Source organism: Marmota monax, unplaced genomic scaffold (genome assembly GCF_021218885.2).
Source record: "Marmota monax isolate L192 unplaced genomic scaffold, Marmota_monax_Labrador192_F-V1.1 WCK01_AAM20220418_F8-fsc00038, whole genome shotgun sequence".
Taxonomy (NCBI): Eukaryota; Metazoa; Chordata; class Mammalia; order Rodentia; family Sciuridae; genus Marmota; species Marmota monax.
The window spans coordinates 10,697,404-10,720,137 of record NW_026692498.1 but is presented as its reverse complement, the minus strand read 5'-3'; the positions used below and the strand labels follow the sequence as shown (position 1 = coordinate 10,720,137).

The 22,734-nt window shown below is 50.5% G+C and overlaps 1 protein-coding gene and 1 long non-coding RNA gene across 2 annotated transcripts in view; one reads left to right on the top strand and one right to left on the bottom strand.

The window, feature by feature from the left end:
• Positions 1–7,960: 7,960 nt before the first annotated feature.
• LOC131424209 (uncharacterized) lies at positions 7,961–11,084 on the bottom strand. The gene is made up of 2 exons (XR_009226882.1): positions 10,785–11,084; positions 7,961–8,648 (listed from the first exon to the last, which is right to left on the bottom strand). It is a non-coding gene; the product is annotated as an uncharacterized LOC131424209 (long non-coding RNA).
• A 426-nt stretch (positions 11,085–11,510) lies between these two features.
• Positions 11,511–22,734, top strand: part of Fads2 (fatty acid desaturase 2) — a 30,069-nt gene continuing 18,845 nt past the window's right edge. Inside the window, exons 1-4 of the mRNA XM_046445573.2 lie at positions 11,511–11,779; positions 18,353–18,463; positions 20,789–20,986; positions 21,093–21,194. Coding sequence (XP_046301529.1) covers positions 11,573–11,779; positions 18,353–18,463; positions 20,789–20,986; positions 21,093–21,194 — 618 coding nt within the window. The 5' untranslated portion in view covers positions 11,511–11,572. The remainder of the gene's footprint in view (positions 11,780–18,352; positions 18,464–20,788; positions 20,987–21,092; positions 21,195–22,734) is intronic.

The following is a 22,734-nucleotide window of genomic DNA, read 5'->3' as shown; positions in this document are numbered from 1 at the left end:
CCCCAAGGAGCCATTGAGATGTTTCTCTCCCTGATGGAACCCCCCCTGGAAATGTTAACACCACAGATAAGCTGTTTACCATAGTCTCCCCTTAACGGCAGGAGTTATGATGCCAGCTGTTCTGCAGGTGCCTGAGTTCACAGATAGTGCTGAATAACACACACACACACACCATGTTCACTCATGTACAGACACGCTTATGGTAAAGTTTAACTTCCAAATTAGGCACATTAAGAGAGTAACAATAATGACTACTAAAGAATAAAACTATTATAACAATATACCAATAATATTTGAGGGATGTGGTTGACTGTGGGTAATTGAAACCTCAGAAAATTAAATGGTGGATAAATAATAACTACTGTATTGGTTTACACATCTGTGGGGTATTTTTTTTCCTTTTCTTTCTTTCTTTTATTTTATTATCATTATTATTATTTTTTTTTTGGTACTTAACCACTCAGAGGTGCTTGCTTAACCACTGAGTCAAATCCCTAGCCCTTTTTATTTTTTATTTTGAGTCAGCGTCTCATTAAGTTGCTTAGCCTTGCTAAATTCCTGAGGTTAATCTTGAACTTAAGATCCTGTTGCCTCAGCTTCCATTGTCCCTGGGATTGCAGGTGTGAGCCAATATGCACACTGTACATCTATTTTATATGTAAAAAGAAAAAGATTTTTTTTCTCCCCCCTTTAGGGGCACCATGGCCCCTTTGAGAATGCACACTGGAGATCAAGTTTCTGTCCAGTTATAACAGGGACCAGGGTGTCTCCTCTGTGCTCACAAACTTGTCCATTTTCGCTTCCTTGAAGAGCATGCTTCACTACTGCCCCTGTTAGCAGGCACTGCAGAGGACCCCATCCTTCTCAAAGGGACCTCTCCCCCACTCCCAAAGTCCCAGCACCCTGTTGCCTGCAGACCTCAGCACCCCGAGCCTGCATGATGTCTCACGTCTTCCCCGTGCTCTTCCATGCCTGTGGGAGGCACAGGCCCTTCATACCCAGTAGACAGACGGATGCTGGACCCAGCAAGATGCCACCCGTCTCTCCAGCTCTGCCTCTGCTCCTAGGACTCCCAGAATGTGCTCCTGGACGAGTCCTTTTACCAACTAGGAATCAGGAGCCACAGCCAACGCCCAGCCTAGGCCCTGCTGCTGTGCACCACGCAGTGGAAAGTGTTCACCAGGTGCCCTCACGTGTGTCACCTTATCCTTCTACCTGTGCTCCATTTTGCAGATGAGAAACCTGAGATCTGGAAGGGCCTGGTCACAGAGTGAGTGACTCCAAGACCTGTTTTCTTCGTTCAGCACCAGAAGAACAAGAAACCTCAGACGCTGGGCCTACGCATCACCAGCTGGGCAATAGGGAGCCTTACTCCAAAGTTAGTACCTGCCCACAAATTGCTGTCTGTCTCTGAGAAGTGAGAGAACTGAGAAGTAGACCTTCAGAAATGTTTTAGCAACTTTTTTTTTTCCAGAGTAGAAATTAGAAGTTTATTAAAGGACAGCAGAAAAGACTTCTCCTGGAGGAAGAAGGGGGACGCAAGAGGTGGAATCCGTGGAAGTGCGGTTGTCTCCCCTTTTTATAGTTTTGGTGATGGAATGTATGTTGAAAGGCCCAAGGGGTGGGACACAGGTGGGCCAAACAAGTAATGGGGGCAAGAAGGACTTAATTATCACTTTTTGGGATGGGCTTATCACTTCTTTGGGATGGGCTATCTCCAAATCTGTTGGGGGCTGTTTCCTGGGCTCCATTAACATTTCTTTGGGGTGGACTTTGGCCTATGGCCTCTCTGGGACTTCATTAACATTCCATGAGTTGTCCTGTGTTTCCCGGAATCATTGTCATTTTAGATTTCACTCGATATTAGACCCGATTTACCTAACTACACTGACTACCTAATTTTAAATCTGGCTTCATTCTCCCCTCTAATTTGGGGAACTCCTTACTGCTGTAAGGAAAGGGGGCGAAGGTACTTCTGGCTTCTTCAGGCTGAAAGGGGACGATGTGGGGCAAGCAGTTTGGATTCCCCTTTAAAAATCGGGTCTATCGAGTGGTCCATGATAGAAGTTCGATTGAGAAGTAATAGACTGGAAGGCCATTTGAGTGATGGGTGGTCTCGGTGTAGAATCTCGGTCTGGGACCTCCAATATGTTACCGCTGTTGACCAGTGACGAGTCCTTGCTTCCCCAATGTTGAAGAATAACACCAGAAAAGCACGCCGAGGCAAGGTCAGAGTAGAAATTAGAAGTTTATTAAAGGACAGCAGAAAAGACTTCTCCCGGAGGAAGAAGGGGACCCAAGAGGTGGCCATGTTTTAGCAACTTGACGTAATAATTTTTTGCCTGTAAACATTAATTGAAAAAAAATCTGAGCTAAAATATTGGCATCTTTTTTGTATTTCATTTTTCTTTTTTTTTTTTTTTAATATTTAATTTTTAGTTTTCAGCAGACACAATATCTTTGTTTGTATGTGGTGTTGAGGATCGAACCCGGGCCGCACGCATGCCAGGCGAGCGCGCTACCGCTTGAGCCACATCCCCAGCCCCATGTATTTCATTTTTCTTTTAAAAAATTTTAAAAATGACACATAATATTTGTACCCCTTTATGAGGAATAGTATGACAATTCCATACATGTATATAATACATAATGATCAAATGAGAGCAGTGAGCAATTCCATCTCCTCAAACATTTCATTTCATTTCTTTGTGTTCATTTCATTTCATTTCATTTCTTTGTGTTGGAAACTTTTGAACTCTTCCAATTATTTTGAAATAGAGCATCAATTGTAGACTATGGTTACCCTGCTGGGCTGTGGATCACCAGAACTGATTCCTCTAATTGTATTTTGATATCTGTTATCTCACTTCTTTCTGTTACTTTTCCCACCCCCCCCAATCCCTAGTCTAGTGACATTATTCTCTTTTTTTATGATTGAGTTTCATTTTTCCAATGATTCATTTTTATTCCTATTTTATGAAATATGAAAGTGTCAATCAAGTGACGAATTGGAAATTCTTTAAAAAAGGCTGTTCCTTCCCTGCTGACAAGCTTGAGAAGCACAGTACAGAGGAGGTTTTGCCCACCCGCTACTTTCTGCATGGAGCCCAGGAGCTCTCTGACCTCAAGATGAACAAAAACAACAAAATAGCATGTAGTTGGCTGAACTCACTGGTGGTCAGAATCCAAAGGTCTCTCTTTTATCCCTGGGCACACACAGCCCCAAAATCATCTGAGCGTGGTTTCTGGGTCACTATCTATCTGACTCACAGCACCATATTCTGGGAGGAATTAGTGAGTTCCCTAAACCCATGCATGTGCAAAGAGCGGCTGCATGTGCTTTGGACGTGGGGGCTTGTCCAGTCATACAGTTGAAGAGCAGCTGAGAATCTTAACAATCATCTAATTGCTCCCCTGAGTTGTACAGTTGGGGACTCTGAGATCCCAGAGGGTGATGGCTTGTTTCTTTTCCCATCCTTAGTGTCTAGGAGGTATTTGTCATACAGTGTCTATTGGGGTCCCATCTGTGGGCTATGGAGAAAAAGGGCTTATCACAGAGATCAGAAGTGCAGTTCAGCTTAGCTGAACTGACACACCACAATGCCCCTAGCTGCTGAATAACTGAAGGAAGACAGCAAGGAAGGAGGCTGCAAGGCTGGAATGTGAATGGAGTCTCACAACCCAGGGGTGCGACTCTGCGCCACACACACAGAGGGCCTGGAAGCTCAGCCCAGCCCCAGGGGCCACGAGGCAGGACACCCCCACGGCTCTGGTGAGTCCATAGCTCAGCCTTCTTTCCCCAGGGTAGATTTCCACAGATGGTTAACCAGAGTCCAGAATGTGACCCACACCAAGGAGTCAATGCTGAGTTAGGCTTAACCTCCTCCCCGAAGGAATTACAGGTTGGATGGTGGAGGAGATGTGGAAAATCATCCCGATGCAATAGACAGAAGTACTGTGGGACCTAGAGGGAACTTCTGACTTTGCCACAGCCGAGGAAACTCTCCAGTGGGTCTTTAGGTTGAGTAGGAGTTGCAGGCAGGGAAGGTGGGGAGAGGCGCTCTGCTCAGGAGAGGAGATGGGTTGAAAGCCAGGAGGACTCAGAGGTCACAGCCATGCTTGAGAAACCGGCATTTCCACATGGTTGGACGGTAACGATCAGAGGAGAAAAAAAGAGTTAGGTCTAAGTGAGGGCACCAGAGTGGCGGGCACAGAACTCTGGGAAGGAAGATGCAGGACAGCATCTTGGGCAGGGGGAGAGGACATCCACCCGGGAGACATTCAGAGGAGGACTTGACCTTGTTCACCTGTGGGGCATGAGAGGGTTCAGGTTTGACTGGGGGGCTTAGAGCAATGGCAAACAAAAGAGGAAGCTTCTCTTGTGCCCACACCCAGTGTCACAGCCCAGGGGCCCAGTGCTAAGGGATGCTGCTCAGGTGGGCCTGGGGACAGGTCACCTGAGGTCTGACAAGCTGGGTAGAAATTGATGACCGCTGCATTTGAGGGATCCCTTATGTATTTTAGCCAGAACTTTTATGTATTTTCATGGAGAGGGTGGCTTCGGATGCCTAGGCCATACTGTTCTTGTGTTTTCATCAGCCTCTTAACTTCAGAACCCGCCAACCTATTCTTAGAAACAGAAAGCCTCTCAGATTTCCTAACCGCTGTGTGACTTTGAACAAGGCCATCTCTGGGTCTTAGTTTCCCTGTCTTAAAAGTAAAGCCAGGTAATCGCCAGGCTGCCCTCCATGACCTGGGTGAATTCTGGCCTTGCCTTGGCTGTGTGCCCCGTGGGCTCCTGTGCCCATGTCCCCACACCAGTGGTCACAGTCTTTCTCCTCTGCTTCAGCTCTGGCCCTGGGCTTCCCTTTTCTTGGGGTGCTTCCTCTGCCCCTTATGAGGATGCCTGTCCCCCCTCACAGCAGGCTTGGAGGGGGAACCACAGAAACACAGCAGCCACTTTTCTATCCAGCTCTGCAAATTCCTTGAGGTCTCTTGGGGAATGAGCCCTGGAAGAGAAACTAAAATCTGTGAACTCTAATCCTGACTCTGCAACCACCCAGCTTCATGAGACTAGTTTCAAGTCTGGTCAAATCAGATGACTGGATTAGATACTAAATTGCCTCCAGATCCAGCATGTTAGCTCCATGTAAAGTTTATGTCCATATCTAGACGTATCCGTGTTATTTCATTTGCATCTATAACAATTTAAAAAGTGATTTTCTATCCATTACACCAGGATTGTCACTACAGCCTTTGGAGGCAGGCAAAATGTGTGCATATCTCTTATTTATCTCTTGTGGGAAAACTGATCAACAAAAGGTCATAAGTTGCCTGAGGTAATGCTATTGGGAAAGAGATCCTATTGTAGAATTAGACCTGAATGTCAAATCCAAGTTTTACCAATTACTTGAGCATCAATTATTTTTCCCAACTGTAAAAATGAGGATGATAGTTTTTTTTTTTTTTTTTTTTTTTTTTTTGGTGCTTTTCCTCCTTTAGCTGGGACAGGGCTTGGGCACCAGTGTTGACCTTGCTGCTTAGTCAACCAAAGACTGGACACGAGGCCTAGAGATTACTCGGCTAATGCCTAGTGAGTCCCTACTTCAATCTAACTTAAGCCTCCTAACCCTACATGTCTGAGAAGACATTCAAAGCTCCAGAAGCATCGTGCTCAAATGCATATGTACATTTTGTCATGTTTGGGCAGGTCTTGCCACCTGTATTTGGCTGCTGTCAGTAAGGCAGCCCTGACCTTTGAGTCAGAAAACGTTTGAGTTACAATTTCTAGTCCTTGTTCTACCGTTCATTTACAATGTTGGCCTTGGTCAAGTTCATCATCCTTGCTGGACCTTAGCCATCCTGTCAGTAAAACAAGGTATTTCCAGTTCTAAAAACTATGATATTATGAAATGTACAAATGCACTTGAACTTGGTTAACTTGAAAGCAGGATCTAAGGTCTCCAGTGCAGCTCTTCCTCCTGGCAGAGGGCCGCTTGATCCATTGACATTACCTCAGTTGTTTATGCTGTGTGACAGTAATAGGAACTCAAAAAATATCTATTGCATGAACGAATGGGTGAGATTAGGTTTAACCATCTACCTGCTGTCACCCAGCAATTTGCAATTTGATGGAAAGGATGTGGGCCATGGATCAGAAAAATCCCACCAATGCTTATAAACATGGGACCTCTTGCAACTGTATCATCTCCCTGAGCCCTCTTGTCATCATTGGCAAAATAAGGCTGAGATGAGGATTAAAATAGACAATGTGTTTAAAGCATGTAACACAGCAGTGCATGATCAATGCTCAAGAACTGTTAATTATCAGTACTGATAGCTGAAGAAACAAACATTGGTGGCAACACCAAAGACCTGCCATTACTGATATCATAGCAATGACAGCTGCAATAATAATAATAAGTCCCTTGAAGTGGGTAGGTGGATTAATTTGTAGACTACAAAGTGTTTTTAGTTTTCATTGTAATTGCCTGATTTTATCTGCAAAATTATTCGAGGTAGGTTTGCTCCCATTTTACAGATGAGGACCCTGAGGCTCAGAAAAACCTAAGGACCTGGTCAAGAAAGATCACAAGGCCAACAGGAGCCAGAGCTTGGATAATTTGGGCCTTCTAATAACAATGGCCTGTGGTCCAGTACCCTTCAAAGGGACCTACAAAGCACTCAACGACCTTGTCTGATGTGAGAATGGAAGACTGGACACAACCCACCCAGCCTGGGCTCTCTGAGAAGTGTAGTGTGATCATTCATTGCCCATTCTTACAGTTGTTTGTCCGCGAGATAAACTAAGCTTTTTAAGATATTACATATCAGTTCTGTTGGTTCTCCACTTCAGGGCCCAAGAACACTTCTCTAATTTTGGTTTCATGGTCTGAACTACGATGGGATATTCCTACCATGATTTTACTTAAAAATAAGGTATTTCTCCCCACATGCCTTTTTTGTGTGTGTGTGTGTGTGTGTGTGCCTTTTGCCTTTTGCCTTTTGCCTTAGAACTACAGGCAAGCCAATGTCTTCAGGGAAAACTCATTCCTTCCTTCCTTCCTTCCTTCCTTCTTTCCTTCCTTTCTTCCAGGGATGGAACCCAGGGCCGAATGTGTGCTAGAAGCACTCTACCCATGAGTCACATGACCAGCCCCCAGGGAGCACTTCAGCCCTACTTAATTCACTAGGTAATGAGGGACGGAGAGAAGTTTGGAGTCAAGGAAAGTCACAGTGAGGTCTGGGCTCAGTGCGGCAATGGCTGGTTGTTGAGAGGTCTTATCCAGGGCAGTAACAGAGACAAAGGAATAAGGGGGGCAGAATAAAACCCTCTGGAGGTAGAATCTGCTGAACACCATAACCTTTTTGTAAGAGTGGGATCCTGGAAAAGTAAAGATATTCTGGAATTCTGACACTGCGTGGCTGGAGGGACAGTGGTGCTATTCATGGAGATGGAGAAGTTCAAAGGCAGGGTTGGATTTGGGAAGAAGACAAGTTTGATTTTGTACCTGAAATGGTGTGAGTTAGACCTGGATAGACCCCCAAAACACATGAGGCTGGGCTGCTCCCTTGCCTCTGGGTTTCAGTTGGGAGGGGGACCTCAGCTTTGCAGCCCAGGGAAGGAGTGGAAGTGTGGTCAGGCCCTGGGAAAGAGATGGCATTGCAAATGTAGATTTGGATGCAGACTGGTCCCTGAACAAGGAAATGGGAGAAACCAGGTCATGGGGAGGAAGGATGAGAACTTCTGTCTATTGAATGATCGCTCTGTACTGGACATTATGCAGTGGTTTTGTACATTATTTGAAAGATCTTTGTGCACTTAAATGGAGAAACCAATGGGAGGGATTGCTATTATTATGTTTTGCTATAGTTTGGATTGTAAGTGTACCCCAAATGTCCATGTGTCAAAGGCTTGGTCCCCTGCTGCAGTCTGGCTGGGCACAAAATCACGAGCCACTCAAGCAGGAACAAACTTTATTTCTGAAACTCCCATCAATGCCACGCACTCTCCAGGGAAATATGCCGAACCACACACGCGGCGGTTCTCCTGGGCCACACTACACCAACAGACAAATCCCTCCTCCGGCAATCCCTCCTACCGCACTTCCCCAACCAATGGGAACTCTCCGGGAGTCCCGGGAGTCCCGCTAGAGCTCCAAAGTAGCAGGTGGAGGCGGACAGCAGGGGTCTAATATCCATTTGAATGCAGATCTTAACATAATCATATCATCTCAATGGCTTTCAACCAAAAATGCCATGGCTCTCAGCATGTGCTTTTGAGAGGCAATGGAACCCTGAAGAGGTGGGACCTAGAAAGAGGTCCCTAGGGGCATGCCCCCAAGGGGGACAGCGAGACCCCAGCCCCTCTCCTTTCTTTCTTTCCATTCTAAGCCATGAGGTAGAAGGTTTTGCCTGCCACACGTTTCCACATGATGTGCCATCACAGGCCCAGAGAGTTGAAGCCTCTGAAACGGTGAGCAAAAATAAACCTATTTAAAAAATAAGTTGATCGTCTCAGGTGTTTGTTATCATAACAGAAAGCTGACTGACACACTAGGAGAACTGGAGTAGAGTGGGGCCGGGGTGTGGCTCAGTGGTAGAGGACTTGCCTAACACGTGCAAGGCCCTGGGATCCATCTCCAGCACTGGAAAAAAAAAAATAGGAGAAATTGTAATGAACTGAGAAATGAATGGAAGACAGAAGGTAAACCCAGAGAGCACAGAGTCCGCATTCATGAAATGTGATAGTGGGTGGACCTTGAGGGCTTTGGAAAGATGCAACAGGAAGATATCTTAAAGGTTGGAAGCAATGTGGCCATATTTATCACCCAAAGAAAGGAAGAGACAGAAGAGGCCAGAATGAATGTTCTGCTGATGGTTTGCCTCCAAGGTGCCCTTTGTCTCCAGTGTTCCCTCTGGATGAGCCGCAGCTGCAAGATGGCTGGAGGGTCATTCATTTTCACTCTCTCTTTCATGACCCTAACAGGCTCCCATCAGTGCCTCCTTGTGAGGGCAATCCCCCCATTTAGCGGGGATTGTGGGTGTGGGCTCCATTCCTGGAGGCCCTCTCTCCCCTGCTACGCACTCTGCCTGATCTGTTCACCCTCTTGGCTGGCTGAGGGGACCTGGGCTCCATGCCTGCAAGCTGGTACCTTTTGTCACTGATAAAGATGAAAGATCATGATGACATCCTGGCAGCACCCCTGGGAGGCTGCAGTCTTTGGTGCTCCTGGGGGAGCAGAGGGCCGATTCTGTGGGACAGGAGGAAGCCACAGGAATTCCTCCCTCTCTGAGATCACCCCTTTTCCTAAGTGACTCTGGGTGGGTTGGCTGAGCAAACACTCTCACCAGCTCATCCAAGCAGGCAGAGTATTCAATAAGAGAGGAACAGGAAGAGGGCAGAGGGTGCCAGGTGCTTCTAGTGGGAGATTGGTCTCATGAAGTCCCCTTAGTCCAGGCCTCCCTTCCTCAATCCTAAGCTAAATTTGCTGCATCCCTGGCTTCTCCCCACTTCTCATCCCAGCCCCAACCTGCCTCAGAGGGTCTCTTTCCACATCACAGATCCGATCGGGGCACACTCGTGCTGGGTGAATTTTCAAAGCTCTGCACTGGCTCCACCACGAAGTCCTTCATCCTGTCCTTATGGAGGCCCAAGAGGCTCCCCCAACCTGAAACCTGCCGGGAGCTGGCCTTGCTGCAGCCGTCCTGTTCATTCATTCGTTCCTGCCTTTTTCCCCCGCACTCTGTCTCGTGCCCAGCTGGCACCTGCTCCTAGGAACCCCAGCTTTCCCCAACTTTCCAAGGCTCACCTGGGAGACCTCCCCGGGTCTTCCTTTCAGATATCGTTCCCTCTCCTGAGCTCCACAGCCCTTTAAAACTTTTTCATTGAAGTGATCTCTGTATTGTGCTAATACTCTTTTGAAAAAATCCTCTTCTTGGTTCCATTTCAATAAAACTTTAACAGGCCTAAAAGTCACTGTACCCCCTGGATGACTTGCTTCATTCTCTCTTATCTTGTGGGGAAGCTCTAAGGCAGAGGTCTCGCCCTCTTCAGGTCTGGGGTTTGTGGAGTGAATGACAGGGCTCAGGACTGATACCAGTATGGAATGATGAGGCCATGGAGGTCCTATAGGTCTGGGACTATTGGAGTGACATGGAAGGGATCCTGCCTGGTCCCCCCTCCCCATGTCTGCCCAAGTCACCCCTGCATCAGGTTGGTTCCTTTCACTAAAGTCATTAGGAGCTAGGCAGTATGAACTCTCTGTGGTCTCCGGGAGTGACTGGGCCACTTGCTGACTCCCAAATCTTCTGCACCTCCCTCTGTTCATCCTTATTTTCTACTGGTTTCCTCATCCAGCCAGGCCCACTTCCCCAGGAATCTGGGCCAGCCCTGTTAGGGCACTGATGTTAAACAGCATCTGGGGACCTGCAGGACTGCAGGCTTAGACTTCCCCTGAACACCACCACTTCACATCAATTATATATGGTCCTGTATTGTTTCCGTGTTTCCCAACAAGGCTGTGAGCTTGAATCCTGGGAAAGCGCCGCGACTTGGAATTTCACCTCCTTCCTGGCATTGGCTCCTAGCACAAGGAACAGAACAGAGATTCCCCAATTTCTCCTCCCAAGACTGTCTGATTAAAAGGTTCAAAGCCTGCAAACAGATCCAGACCGGCTCCTTTCCCTAGAGAGGCTGCCGGGGAGGTGCCACACAATGTGGATCGCTCAGACAATGTGAGATACCGGAGTCTCGATTCCAGCGGGCCAGGGAAGGGCGTTACCTAGCCAAGCCAGTCCTGGAGTGGACCTCACCAACTCGGTGTCCTGGCCTGCTCGCCAGCTTAAGAGCCTGCTGGCGTGGGCGGCGGCTGAACCCTCTTTGTGCCGGCATCAGGTGCAAACCCCCGAAGCGCCTGGCGTGCGCGCACGCGCCCCTGAGCTCGGCCGAGCCCAGTCGCCGCCCCAGGTCTGCCCCTCTGGGATCTCCTCCGGGCCCTAGGGCTGCATCTGGGGGAGGGAGGAGGTCGGACACGTAGCGGGCCTCGCCGCAGGGCTGGACTCCACGCGGGAGGGCGGGGGAGCCGGGGACCCACCGCTCCAGCCCGCTGGCCTTCGAAAGATCCTCCTGGGCCAATGGCAGGCGGGGCGACGATCCCTGATTGGTGCAGGCGCTCTGCTGATCACTGTGGAAACCCGGGCGGCGGGGAACGCGGGAGGATGCGGAGCCCCGGTCGGGGGGGGCTGGAGGGGCGGGAGGAGGAGGCGTCGAGGCCGTGAGCTACCCGGGAGTTTTTACTGGAGGCAAAAGTCGTAGCGGGCGGGCTGAGGGTGGGGCGAAGGAAGGGGACCACTTGGGGGCACCGGGAAACCGGGATACACCGGAGGAAGGCAGGGATACTTGCAAGGCGAGGAGGAGCGAAGGCGAGGGGAGGGGTCGCGGTGGGAGGAGGAGTAGGAGAAGACAAAAGCCGAAAGCGAGGAGGGTGCGGGCCAGGAGGGAAAGGTCCGTGCAGCCAGCCGCCGGCTCCCGGAAACCGCGGCGCAAGAAGCATCCCGGTGGGCAGGCAGCATGGGGAAGGGGGGGAACCAGGGCGAGGGGGCCACCGAGCGAGAGGCGCCGATGCCCACCTTCAGCTGGGAGGAGATTCAGAAGCACAACCAGCGCACCGACAAGTGGCTCGTGGTCGACCGCAAGGTCTACAACGTCACCAAATGGTCCACGCGGCACCCGGGGGGCCACCGGGTCATCGCGCACTACGCGGGAGAAGATGCTACGGTAAGAGTCTGGGGGCTCCAGCTTCCCTTCTCTGCCACCGGCGGGATCGGGAGCCCGGGGTTACTGGGCGCCAAACAGACCTCAGGCTCTGAATCGAGCTCGGGACGTCCAGGAGGGAAGGAAAGAGAATCTCCTGCGCTCATCCCACGTCCAGAATCGTCCTCCTCTGGGCCTACTGGGCCGACGTGGGGTGGGGGTCGGATTTCGCACCCCGGGGGGTTGCGCCGCCGTGGAGGTCCCAGCGGTGGGTAACTGTGCACAGCTGCCGCGCGTGCTGCGACCCACGCGTCCACTCCTTCCGCGAGCTCAGCCTGAGACGGGCACTCTCCAAAGGGGGCGCTCCTCGGGGCTTTCGCGCTCCCAGCTCGGAAGATGGCCACCCTTGGACGCCGCGGAAAGGAGCGGGAGAGCGGGCAGCCCTGTGTGGGACTCGGGCGCGCGTCCTGCACTCTCTAGCAAAACTAGGGGGCGGAGAAGGGAAGCTCATCCCTGGCGCGAGCTCGCTGCAGCTGGGATTCTGGTCTGAGAAGGTTCGCAATGGCTGCCCGGGAGAGGCAGCCTAGTAGCTCAGGTTCCCACGCTCCCAAGGATTATCTGGACCCACCTCAAAGGCCGGTCTTCTGGGACACCCGGATGGAGAACTGGTGGAAGGAGAACGGGCTGGAGTCTGCAAAGCCCAGGTAGAGAGGATGCCTGGAACCAGAATTTAGAAACAGTAGGCAGGCTTGGCAACAGGTCCATCTGCATCCGAGGTTACTTTCGGATGTTCAACTCAATGGCCCTCTGTTTGTAAATCCTACCAGGAACTCACTTCCCTCATCTTTCACTGTCAAAGATAATGGGCTCTGGGACCTCTCCAGAGCCAGGACTGCCTCTCCTGCCCTCACCACGTGTGTGGCTCCGCAATTACGCAGCAGTCCCACTCCGGCAGCCCCCAGTCTGAAATCCTGGCATTAAAGTTCGACAGGAGCCCCAGAGACTCAGAGTGGGGAGAGGGAGACAAGGATTGGCTCACCCTTGGTGGTGGTGAGCCAGAGCAGAGAAAAAGGTGGACTGGGCTAAAGAAACTGGGGCAAGGTGAATAGGGGAGAGGCAGAAAGAAAGGAGGGATAACCTTGACCCCGCTCATTCCACCTGGAGGTCTAGGATGCTGACCTGTTTGTGATCTTTTGCTGTTCAAGTGGGATACTCCTAATTCTTGACTCTCCCCACTTTCATATCGTGGAGACCAGATGGACTGGTGGCTTTGGTGAGCAGGGCTCAACTCTTTTCAAGATTGAGAAGAGGGCCACCCACATCCATGTAGCCTACAGTTTTCGTCCCCACCTTGTTTGACCTGCTCACTACAATGCTTAAGCCCAGGAGGGCTGATGATGCTAATCAGAATTCAGATGGGTATAAACTTTTCACAGACTTTCAGTACTAGTTCAATTGGACTTTTCTGCAATCTGGTGAGGGCTTTGGTGAAGCAATTCCTAGGTAAAAGACCTCCTACCTCCTGGTTGGGGTCTTTCCACTATTCTCTGTTACTGGACTTGTGCTAGCCTGTTCATGACTCCATAGGTAAGTTGTAGAAGGTCCCTGCTCTACCAGGCTCTCACCAAAGAGTTTCCTAGAAGGAAAAGTCAAACATGATATATTTGGTCTGATTATTCTGTTTTTGTCTAATAATCATTTTCTTATGTGGAAGCTCAATCTGTCCATTGCCTTGAACTTCATAGTTTAAGCCGTCAGAGTTATTCCATCCTTATTCTGGATGTTATCAGTGTTTTCCTGACCTTTACAATGAGTTTCCTCCAAGAAACTGTGCTTACATCCATCCTGTTCAGTACTGGAATGCCTTACTCTTCTATGCCCCTTCGCTATCTCACAAGTTGGAGGTAAAAATATAACACTTTCTTTATTTCTGATTCTTGCCCCAGAGCTTTCTGTATAAATTTCATTGATGGTAAATCTGGCAACACGGATGTGACTTGCCTGTTGTCGGAAAGCTAGGCCGGGAGTCAGATTAGGCTGCAGACAGTCTGAAATGGGAGAAAGAAGATGTGATCACTGGAGTGATATCATGCTACTGAGCCCCCTGTCCTCATAGGTAAGATACACCTGTACCTACTCCAATGAAATATTCGAGGCAAAGTAAGCCCTACACCACCCAACATGGTGTTATCAGACAAATGACAAAAAAAAAAAAGAGAGAGAGAGAATTAGGAAACCACTAGAATGTAAAGTATGCAAAGAGGAACTTGGAAGAAAAAAAATGTTAATTTATGCTAGCTATTTTGTTGTAGCAAAGTAAAAAGACAACCCCTGTCCATGAAGCTTACTGCCTTCCACATTGAGACTTCTCGGGCATGGACTACCACTGAGGATGTAATTGAATAGTGATAGAGTGAACAACTGGATTCTTTTGGCAGTTTGAATTTTTTTTTTTTAACTTTCTGAAAAAAGGCCCTGAGCATGAGGGGAATATGGGAAGGGAAAAGGTAGGAGCAGTCTGTGGGCCTTGAGAGCTTTGTCCAGCCTGTTAAGCAAGTGGCTTTGTCCCTTGGGGCACAGACTTCTTCCTGAGAACACAGGAAATGACAGAGTATTTGTGGATCTGGCAAAGTTTTGGGAGGAACGGATCAGCAGACAGATGGGTATCCCCTTAGTACCTAGCTCTGAGCCACCTACAGTCCAGTGACATCCTAACAAGGGGCTGGAAAGAGAAGCCATAAGTTAAAGAAGAAGCCATTTGGGGCACAATCCAGATGTCAGTAGGGGATTTTTTCTGTTTCTACAGAAAAGAAGATGTAGAAGTTAGGGACCTACCTCTTCCCCCAAAGGAGGGAGCAATTGTCCTTAGGTTTTTCTGCAGAATTTAGACCTTGGCTGTGCTTATAATAAAAAGTCACTTAGCCAGGTACTGTGGTGCATACCCGTAGTCTCAGCTGCTGGGGAGGCTGAGGCAGGAAGATTGTTTGAGCCCAGGCGTTGGAGGCCAACCTGGTCAATATAGCAAGCTCCTATATCTTTAAAAAAAAAAAAAAAAGACAAAGTCACCTAATTCTTGCAACTTCATAAAGTGCATTCATATGTGTTATCTTATTTAATCCTTAGATCAGCCATGTAGATATTCTCATTATTAAGGTTCAGAAACCTTGTTCAAGCAGCAGTGCTTAAACCCGAAACTCCGGATCTTCTGGCAGTGAATCGTGTGGGCTCACTCCCCCTCTTCCTCTTTCATTTCCTATTTCTGCCTCTCCGATCTCTTCCCTCTGCTCCCTGGAGTTTCTCCTGTCTTTGCCATGCTGTGGGCGCCAAGAACCCTCACCGTTGTGCCTCAAAAGTGTGTCTGCGCTTTTCCTTGCAGTCCCCATCCCCTACAGAACGTCCTCCACTTGGGATTCATCAAACATTCATTGAGAAGCTCCTTGACTCTGAGCTGGGCCCTGGCAGGAAGATGAATAATTCACAGTGACCTGAATCTACTGGATTTGCTTCCCTCATCGCTCTCAAGCTTGCTTGACTCTGGACTGTCAGCCTCTAGGCACTAATCTTGTCCCTCCCCAGCTGGCCTTGTCCCTTTTCCTGCCTTATCTGCCTTGCTCAGCTCTAAAATCCAGGGAAGGCAAGAGGAGGCCAGAGGAACGCTCCAGCTTCCCGCTTGCTCCTGTGCTGTTCTTGGGAAAAGGCAGCAATTGAAGAGACTCAGTGAGGCCATGTGGTGGACAGGCAGGAGGGGTGTGGTATTCAGGGGAGAGAGCCTGGGTGTGAGTCCTGGCCTTCCCGTGTTCCTAGCCTGGGGGCAGCTTTGTCTCTGTTCCTAGCCTGGGGGCAGCTTTGTCTCTGTTCCTAGCCTGGGGGCAGCTTTGTCTGGAGATCTAGGGGGCATTGAATTGCCTGCTTCCTGCTGGCTGCAGCTCAGTGGGAGGCCTCCTGCCCAGGCCCAGCATCCCTTCTGGAGTCCCGGGTTCTCTTGCTAGAAGGGCTTTGGCTTCTCTCCCTGTCAGAACAGGATAGAACCTGGTTCCAATTCTTGTTCCAAAATCAACGTTTGGGTTGGCTCTGTCTTGCCGTGTACCGTGTACCGTGGCCTACCTTGCAATAAACAGACATCCCTGTCCCAAAGAGCTGTTGGGACACTTCTGGAAGTGTGTGGGGCACATTTATGGCAACTTAAATGGGGAGACAGAAAAAATGATTAACTCTCAGGGAGATGGAAACTTGCTTTGATTGAGGTCTTTGTATGAACAGAGGAAACATCTAGAGTAAACACAGCTAGTTGGAGCTCTGACCAGCTAATCCCTGCAAAGTGACCATGGGCAAGTGGCTTCACCAACCTGGGAGTCCTTTCTCATCTCTAATCGAGGACCTGCCTCCCAGAGTTAGGTAAAGAGTAGTGGCTTATGATGCAGGCCACTCGTGTGGCTCAGTGACGAGCCTCTGCCACCTCGGCACATGCAGCTAGACCAACCACCAAGGTGTGGGTGTAGGAGATGGAGGAGAACACTGGTGTTCCAGAAGTATACGCAGGGCTGTGTAAAGCAGTAGATGAAGACACTCAGAACAGGTCTGCAGGGTGGAACCCCTTCAAGTCCTTGTGAGACCAGGTTCCCAGGTACGACTAGCGAGGCCATGTCTGGCCCTTGGGAAAGGCTGCGGTGAACACACTTGCCAGGTATTGGACTTTACCTTTCCGTGATTGGCTGAGAGGCATCATCTAGTTCTCAGACACTGAAGTTGTTCCTGGGGCACTATACCGAGGACTTCCTGTTTGTTTCTCAAAGGCTGGGGTTTGATGTGAGAGGGACACATGAAGGGGCCCTGACTCTGGCGGCACCAGCTGGGCCCTTCCCAGGGCCTTCCTCGCTTGGCAGAGACGTCTGAGTCCGGGGCAGGCAGAACGGATCAGGGCTGGGTCCTGGGCTTCCTCACTTCCTCCCCTGCAGGCTCCTGGAATAGCTCCTCTGTTGTCTCAGAAAAGTCACCTGTTCTGACCCTTGGATCTCACCCATACCTTTCCCTTCAGCAAGGGGGGGCTCAGAGATTTTTTTCTCTTTTAAAGCCCCAGGCCCAGTTTTCCCCTGCATAAAGTGTTGCTCTGTATGTCTGCTCTAAAGGAGGCAAGGACAGGGATACAGGGGCGGGCGCAGCGAGGAAGCCTGAGGGGACTGACAGTCGCTGTGGGGAGATACTTTGGTGTGGGGGTGAAGAGTTTTAGGAGTTGCCAGCATTTCCCACCTTCTCTCCCCCCACTTCTTTTTTAACTTGGAAATTCTCTGAACATACAGACATATTGAAAGAGCAGGTGAGCACCTTTTATCCTCTCGGCCCACAGCCGAGTTGTGACACCTGGCCACATTTGCTTTCTCCTTATACGCAGACCATTTTTCTTTTGAAAATAAGTCGCATCCCGTGGTGTGTCTGCACCCCTAAATTCTTCAGCATCCTCTCCTGAGAGTGAGGAGATGCTTCATCATGATCGCACTCCCTGGGTCCCTTCCAAGCAAATGAATAGCCATTCCTGGATAGGATCAAATAGCCAATCCGTATGTCTAACCCTGAAGAGAGTCTTGTAAAACTTGTATTTTTCCTCCAAACAGGAGTCTTTCAAGCTAAGGCATTGCAGTTTGTATGTTTTTTTAGTTTCTTTTCATCTAGACCCTTCTCCCACAAACCCATGTTTCCACCCCACCTCCACCCGCCATATTGATTTTTCTCTTGGTTTCCCATGGTGCTCTTAGGCTTCTCCTTCAGTCCTGGTGACGTCTCCATTCTAGGGACTAGTTTGATGTGGGGTAAAGGTTGTGCCACTGGAACATCCTATTGTTCAGCCCTGGGGGCTCCTGGTGCCCGCTCATCTCTATTTTAATGAGATAATTTATTTAATATGTATAGAAAAAGTCGGAAGGAAAAAATGCTAAAATTATTAGCAATGATGGCCACTTTCTTGATGGTAATTATTTTTCTCTTTATTCTTCTGTACACTTTCTGACTTTCCCCAAACTAAGCATTTTTTACTTCATCCTTAGGAGAGATTAAAATGCATAACATGATAGTGGTGTTAGGGAAACTTTGGGAAGTAAGGAAAATAAACTGAGGCTCAACACCCCTCCCTTAACACATTGAATTTAGATCTCCCAAGACTCTTGACAGAAGTGCTTTTTACACAGTTCTGTCCTAAGCATGTTTTCCATGTTGTAGTTGTCTTTGGTCTTGTTCTTTTCATTGATAATTGTGGGTGTGTGGGTGAGGAGCTCCCCAGGGTGGTGGGTATTGTGATTTGCGCACTGTGTGAGGCACCCAGCTTAGGAGTAGGCCCAACCCTTGTGGGCGCACCTCCCAGGATGCGCACTCAAACCCTTGGCCAGCTCAGCAGGCCCCAGATCAACACAGCTCTAGGATTGCTCCTGGTTGAGGGATCTGTCTGGGGGATGAGACTGGAGAGAGCTCTTGAGGCCAGATGGTGGATGCCCTGCTTGGTGTGGATATGTACACTGGGCTGCTACTGGTGAGCACTATCTTCCCTGGGGCCAGAAAAGCAGGCCGAGGGCTGGGGCTCATTCTCGCCTTTATTCCTCTATTCTCCAGGATGCCTTCAATGCCTTCCACCCTGACCTTGACTTTGTCCGCAAGTTCCTGAAGCCCCTACTGATTGGCGAGTTGGCCCCAGAGGAGCCCAGCCTGGATCGTGGCAAGAGCGTGAGTAGGACTTCAAACCTGAGCAGGGTTGGGGGTCCTGGGTAGGCTCCCTGGCTCTAGGGCCACAATGTCAGGGCTGGGGGCAGCGGAGCCTTTGGGACAGTCCAGGAGGAGCCTCCATGGAGCACCCAGGGTCACAGTGGACCTCAGAGCTCCCACCGACAGCCAGGGACTGGCCATAGCTAGTGGCATCCCCCTCTCCCAGCTAACCTCATTTTCCTCCTCCTCTTTCCCTTCCTGGATTTGACAATCTAGGAATAAATGTATTCCTAGGTCACTTTGGGAGAGTGACCATCATTTGCTCATTCGTTATTCATCTTCTCTGGGTCAGATGCCCTGCTGGTTGCTGGGCTTCGGCGAGGGTGGTGTGTGAAGAAACACCTGGGCCTCGTGGGGCCGCCCTGCTCAATAGCGAAGGGGCTCGCGTGCCAGACCCTGCGTGGATGATGGAGCCATGTGCTTCTGAGTTCCTGCACAGTCGCCCTGGCCGGCCTCCCTGCTCCTCCCAGTCCTGGCCTTCTCCTGCGCACCAAGCCCAGTTCTATCCTGGTCCTAAGCAGGGATGAGGCACCGAGTCCAGTCCCTTCCTCAAGCCTGTCTGGCCCAGCCTTGTCCCCGACAGTGTGTGTCCAGGGCCGCGTGGGGGTCTGCACAAGGCCTGCCTGTGACCCCAGGGCTGGGGTGGCCTCTGTGGAAATCCTGCTTCCTCTGAGGGCCTTGGAGGCTGTGGTCGGTTCATCCCCTCTGCTCTTGGGCCACCATGGCCCCTGCCAGCCCTAGGACATGGCTTCTGACTCCTGTCTAGGGTGAAGCCCTGGAGACGCCACATGCTTCCTCTTGATGGGCCCTCTGTCTCCTGCTCCCTGCCTGAGCTGGGCGCCACCCTGGAGTGGTTCATAATTAGCCTCCATCTCAGTGGCCTCAGCCCAGCCAGGCTGGACACAGGCTTCTTAACCCAGGCTCTTGACTGGCCCCCTGCCATTGCGTCTGGCCCTCCCGAACAGATGCAGACCGTCCTGCGTGTCCTGCAGAGGCCAGTCCCTTTCCCAACCTGTGTCTCCCCCTCTCCTCTCGCCTTTGCCACCAGGGCACACAGGAGATCACCTGCACCCCTTGCCCTGGCTGACCTGGTCATCTCCTCTCCTCCACCTGGCCCTCCCTGGTTCCAGCCGTCCCCTCCGCTGCGTCCTAAGCTCCTTCCTTCTGGCCTGGCTTCTCCCGCTCCACCCGCCTCTCCCCTTTCTGCTACTTAGCTTGGACAGCCGCTCTTCAGATTCTGCACCTGTCCCCCAGGTGTCACCCAGGTTCCTGCACAGTCCCCTCCCCCACACCCACCCAGCCATTCTTCCATGCTCCGCTCTCTGTCCCCTGCTGCTTCGCTCTGCCGTGACGCCCAGCATTGACCCAGAGCCATTCTGGACTCCGCCTAACCCCTGGCTCCTTGTGCCCGGCGCTCACCTGTCCTCCCCTGTGCCCCAGGCCCTCTGTGGGCAGGGACCAGCCTGACTTGTTTGTGTCCCCCACTTCACTCCCTTCAATTCTCCAGAGTGGCGCAGCGTGGCGGGTAGTGAATACATGCAAGCTTTCCTTTTTAAAGTGTTGCTTAATATGTTAACATAGAACTTCACCGTACTTACGTGCCCAGTTCAGCGGCACTCAGTTTCTCTCACTGTTGCTCAGCCACCCCACCATCCAGCTCTGGAACTTGTTTATTGTTTCAAACTGAAATCCATGTTCATGAAACACCAGCTCCTCATTCCCCACGTCCTTCGGCCCCTGGAAGCCACCGTCAACAGTCTGCTCTAGGCATTTGACCACTCTACAGACCCCGCCTAAGAGGGATCTACAGTATCTGTCCTCCTGTGACAGGGACTGGCCTATTGCACTTAGCACAATGTCTTCAGGTTTCCTCCGTATTGTAGCATGTGTCGGAAATGTCCTTTTGAAGGCTGAATACTATTCCATTGTACGTATAGGCTGCATTTGGGTCAGCCCTTCGTCCATCTCTGGACATTTGGGTTGTTTCCACCTTCAACCATCCTGAAAAACCTGCTGAGAACATTGAGGTATGAGATGCCAGCTTTTGAGTCTAATTCTTTGTCACTTACTGCTGTGGCAGTACATAGTCCCCAGGCCTGTGCCACACGCGCAGCAGGCATGTGGCAATGTCAGCTGTTGCAGTATGTGGTGGTCCAGCTCCTGCAGGATTTGGGATAGTGGATTGTCCCCTCTTGCCACAGCTTCTGAAGGGTGTCCTGGGTTCCAAACATCGGTCCTCTCGGATGGGCAGGCAGCCCGTTCCCTTCTCTGTGTTCTTGGTCATAGGCTCAGATCACCGAGGACTTCCGGAACCTGAGGAAGACTGCTGAGGACATGAACCTGTTCAAGACCAACCACCTGTTCTTCTTCCTGCTCCTGGCCCACATCATCGCCATGGAGAGCATCGCCTGGTTCACTGTCTTTTACTTCGGCAATGGCTGGATTTCTACCCTCGTCACAGCCTTTGTCCTTGCTACCTCTCAGGTGAGGCATGACACCCTCACCCGTCTCTGGAAGTCCTGCCCGCTCTACCCACTGGCTCCCCCACCTCGCTGATTCTGTGACGGCCTCTGTGGCCCTCTGTCCCCAGGCCCAAGCTGGATGGCTGCAACATGATTATGGCCACCTTTCTGTCTACAAGAAGTCCAAGTGGAACCACATCGTCCACAAGTTCGTCATCGGCCACTTAAAGGTAAACTATCAATCAGCAGTTGTCACCGCACATCTCACTTTGCTGACACCAGGACCTCCGGGGTCAGTGCTCCAGGACCGCTCAGGAACAAGGCAGGCCCTCCCAGTGTCTTCTGCTGGGATGGACCGTGTGGCCACACGCTGGTCCTTGTTCCCCCAGAGCATGACCTGGTACCAAGCCATACCTGCAAAACCACGTTGTTTGTTTTTCTTTCTTCATTTTGAGACAGGGTATCACAAGTTGCCCAGGCTCAGTGACTTCCTGAGTCATTGGGATCATAGGCATGTGCCACCGCGCCTGGCACATGTTCTGATTATAAAAACAGACACCCCCCTTTCTTGTCTCCTGGCTCCGTTGGTCATATTGTTTGACGCTTCTTAACTGTTAGTCTGGGGCCGGTGAAGAAGCCCTCTCCCCTGGTGACTTGCTGGGCTTCCTCTCACTGTGGAGGAGAGCCATTTCACATTGTGTCCCTATTTTTATCCTCTGGCTCCGGGAAGTGCGGAGCAACATCTGGAAGGGCCATCATCCTGACCCTCTGCCTTTGGTTGGTTCCATCTGAACCACTTTGTCTATGTGAGTCCTTTCTCTTAAACCTCTCAAATGCTCTTTGGAAATACTTGGGGTACAAAAGGAAGACAGGCATGCCCCTTAACTTCTGACGGAGTTTGGAAGAACTCAACCCGTACGTTGAGAGTGTACGTAGCACCTGTAACTCACCTACCCACGGCTGAGCAACACGGTGCGCTGTCGGGTGCTGGCTGTTTATTCTTGTGATCGGTGGCTGGCTGCCACGCCCAGCCTCCAGAGAGTCCTGCAGTGCCTACACCAGCCTGGGAAAAGATGGAAAGTCAAAGGAGGGTTTCTACTGACGCCTTATTTAATGCCATTATAGAATCAAAGAATCATAAGTCAAGCCTTTGTAAGTTGGGGACCATCGATACTGTGGTCATGGATAAGTTGTTAGATAAGGGACGTCAAACTGTATGATGCCCAAATGAGCCAAAGATAAAAAAGTTGTTAAAAACCCAGGAAGTAAGGCACAGATGACCCTGCAAGATTTGCCCACTATAGCTGTGTGCCTGCCAAGGGCCAGAGCCCGGTCTCAGGCAAGCTGTGAGCCTCTTCGGTCTTGGGCACCCCTGGGTGAGGAGACAGACCCACACAGAGAGGCATTACTGCTCAGCAAGTTTACTAAGATGAGCCACTTGCCAGTGACACCTTGTGCTGATCTGATAGGTGTTATCTCCCTGGTTTGGGAAAGAAGGCCTTATCATCCCCAACGCCAGCCCTCCCCTAACAGTATCTAGCTGGGTCCTGGAGACGCCATCCTGCCCATGCTGGAGAGGGGGACCTGTGTCTAGGTTAAGCTGCTGCTCACATCTCCTGGGCTCTGGGCTTGTCAGCTGTAGATCAGCCAGAGGGTGACAAGCCCCGAGCTGGCCACCCATTCCCCAGCCAGCATTTGCCGGGCTCTGAGCCTGAAAGGTCTGAGAACCTGGATGGCTTCCAGAACTTCAGGGGTGGAGGGAGCGGGTAT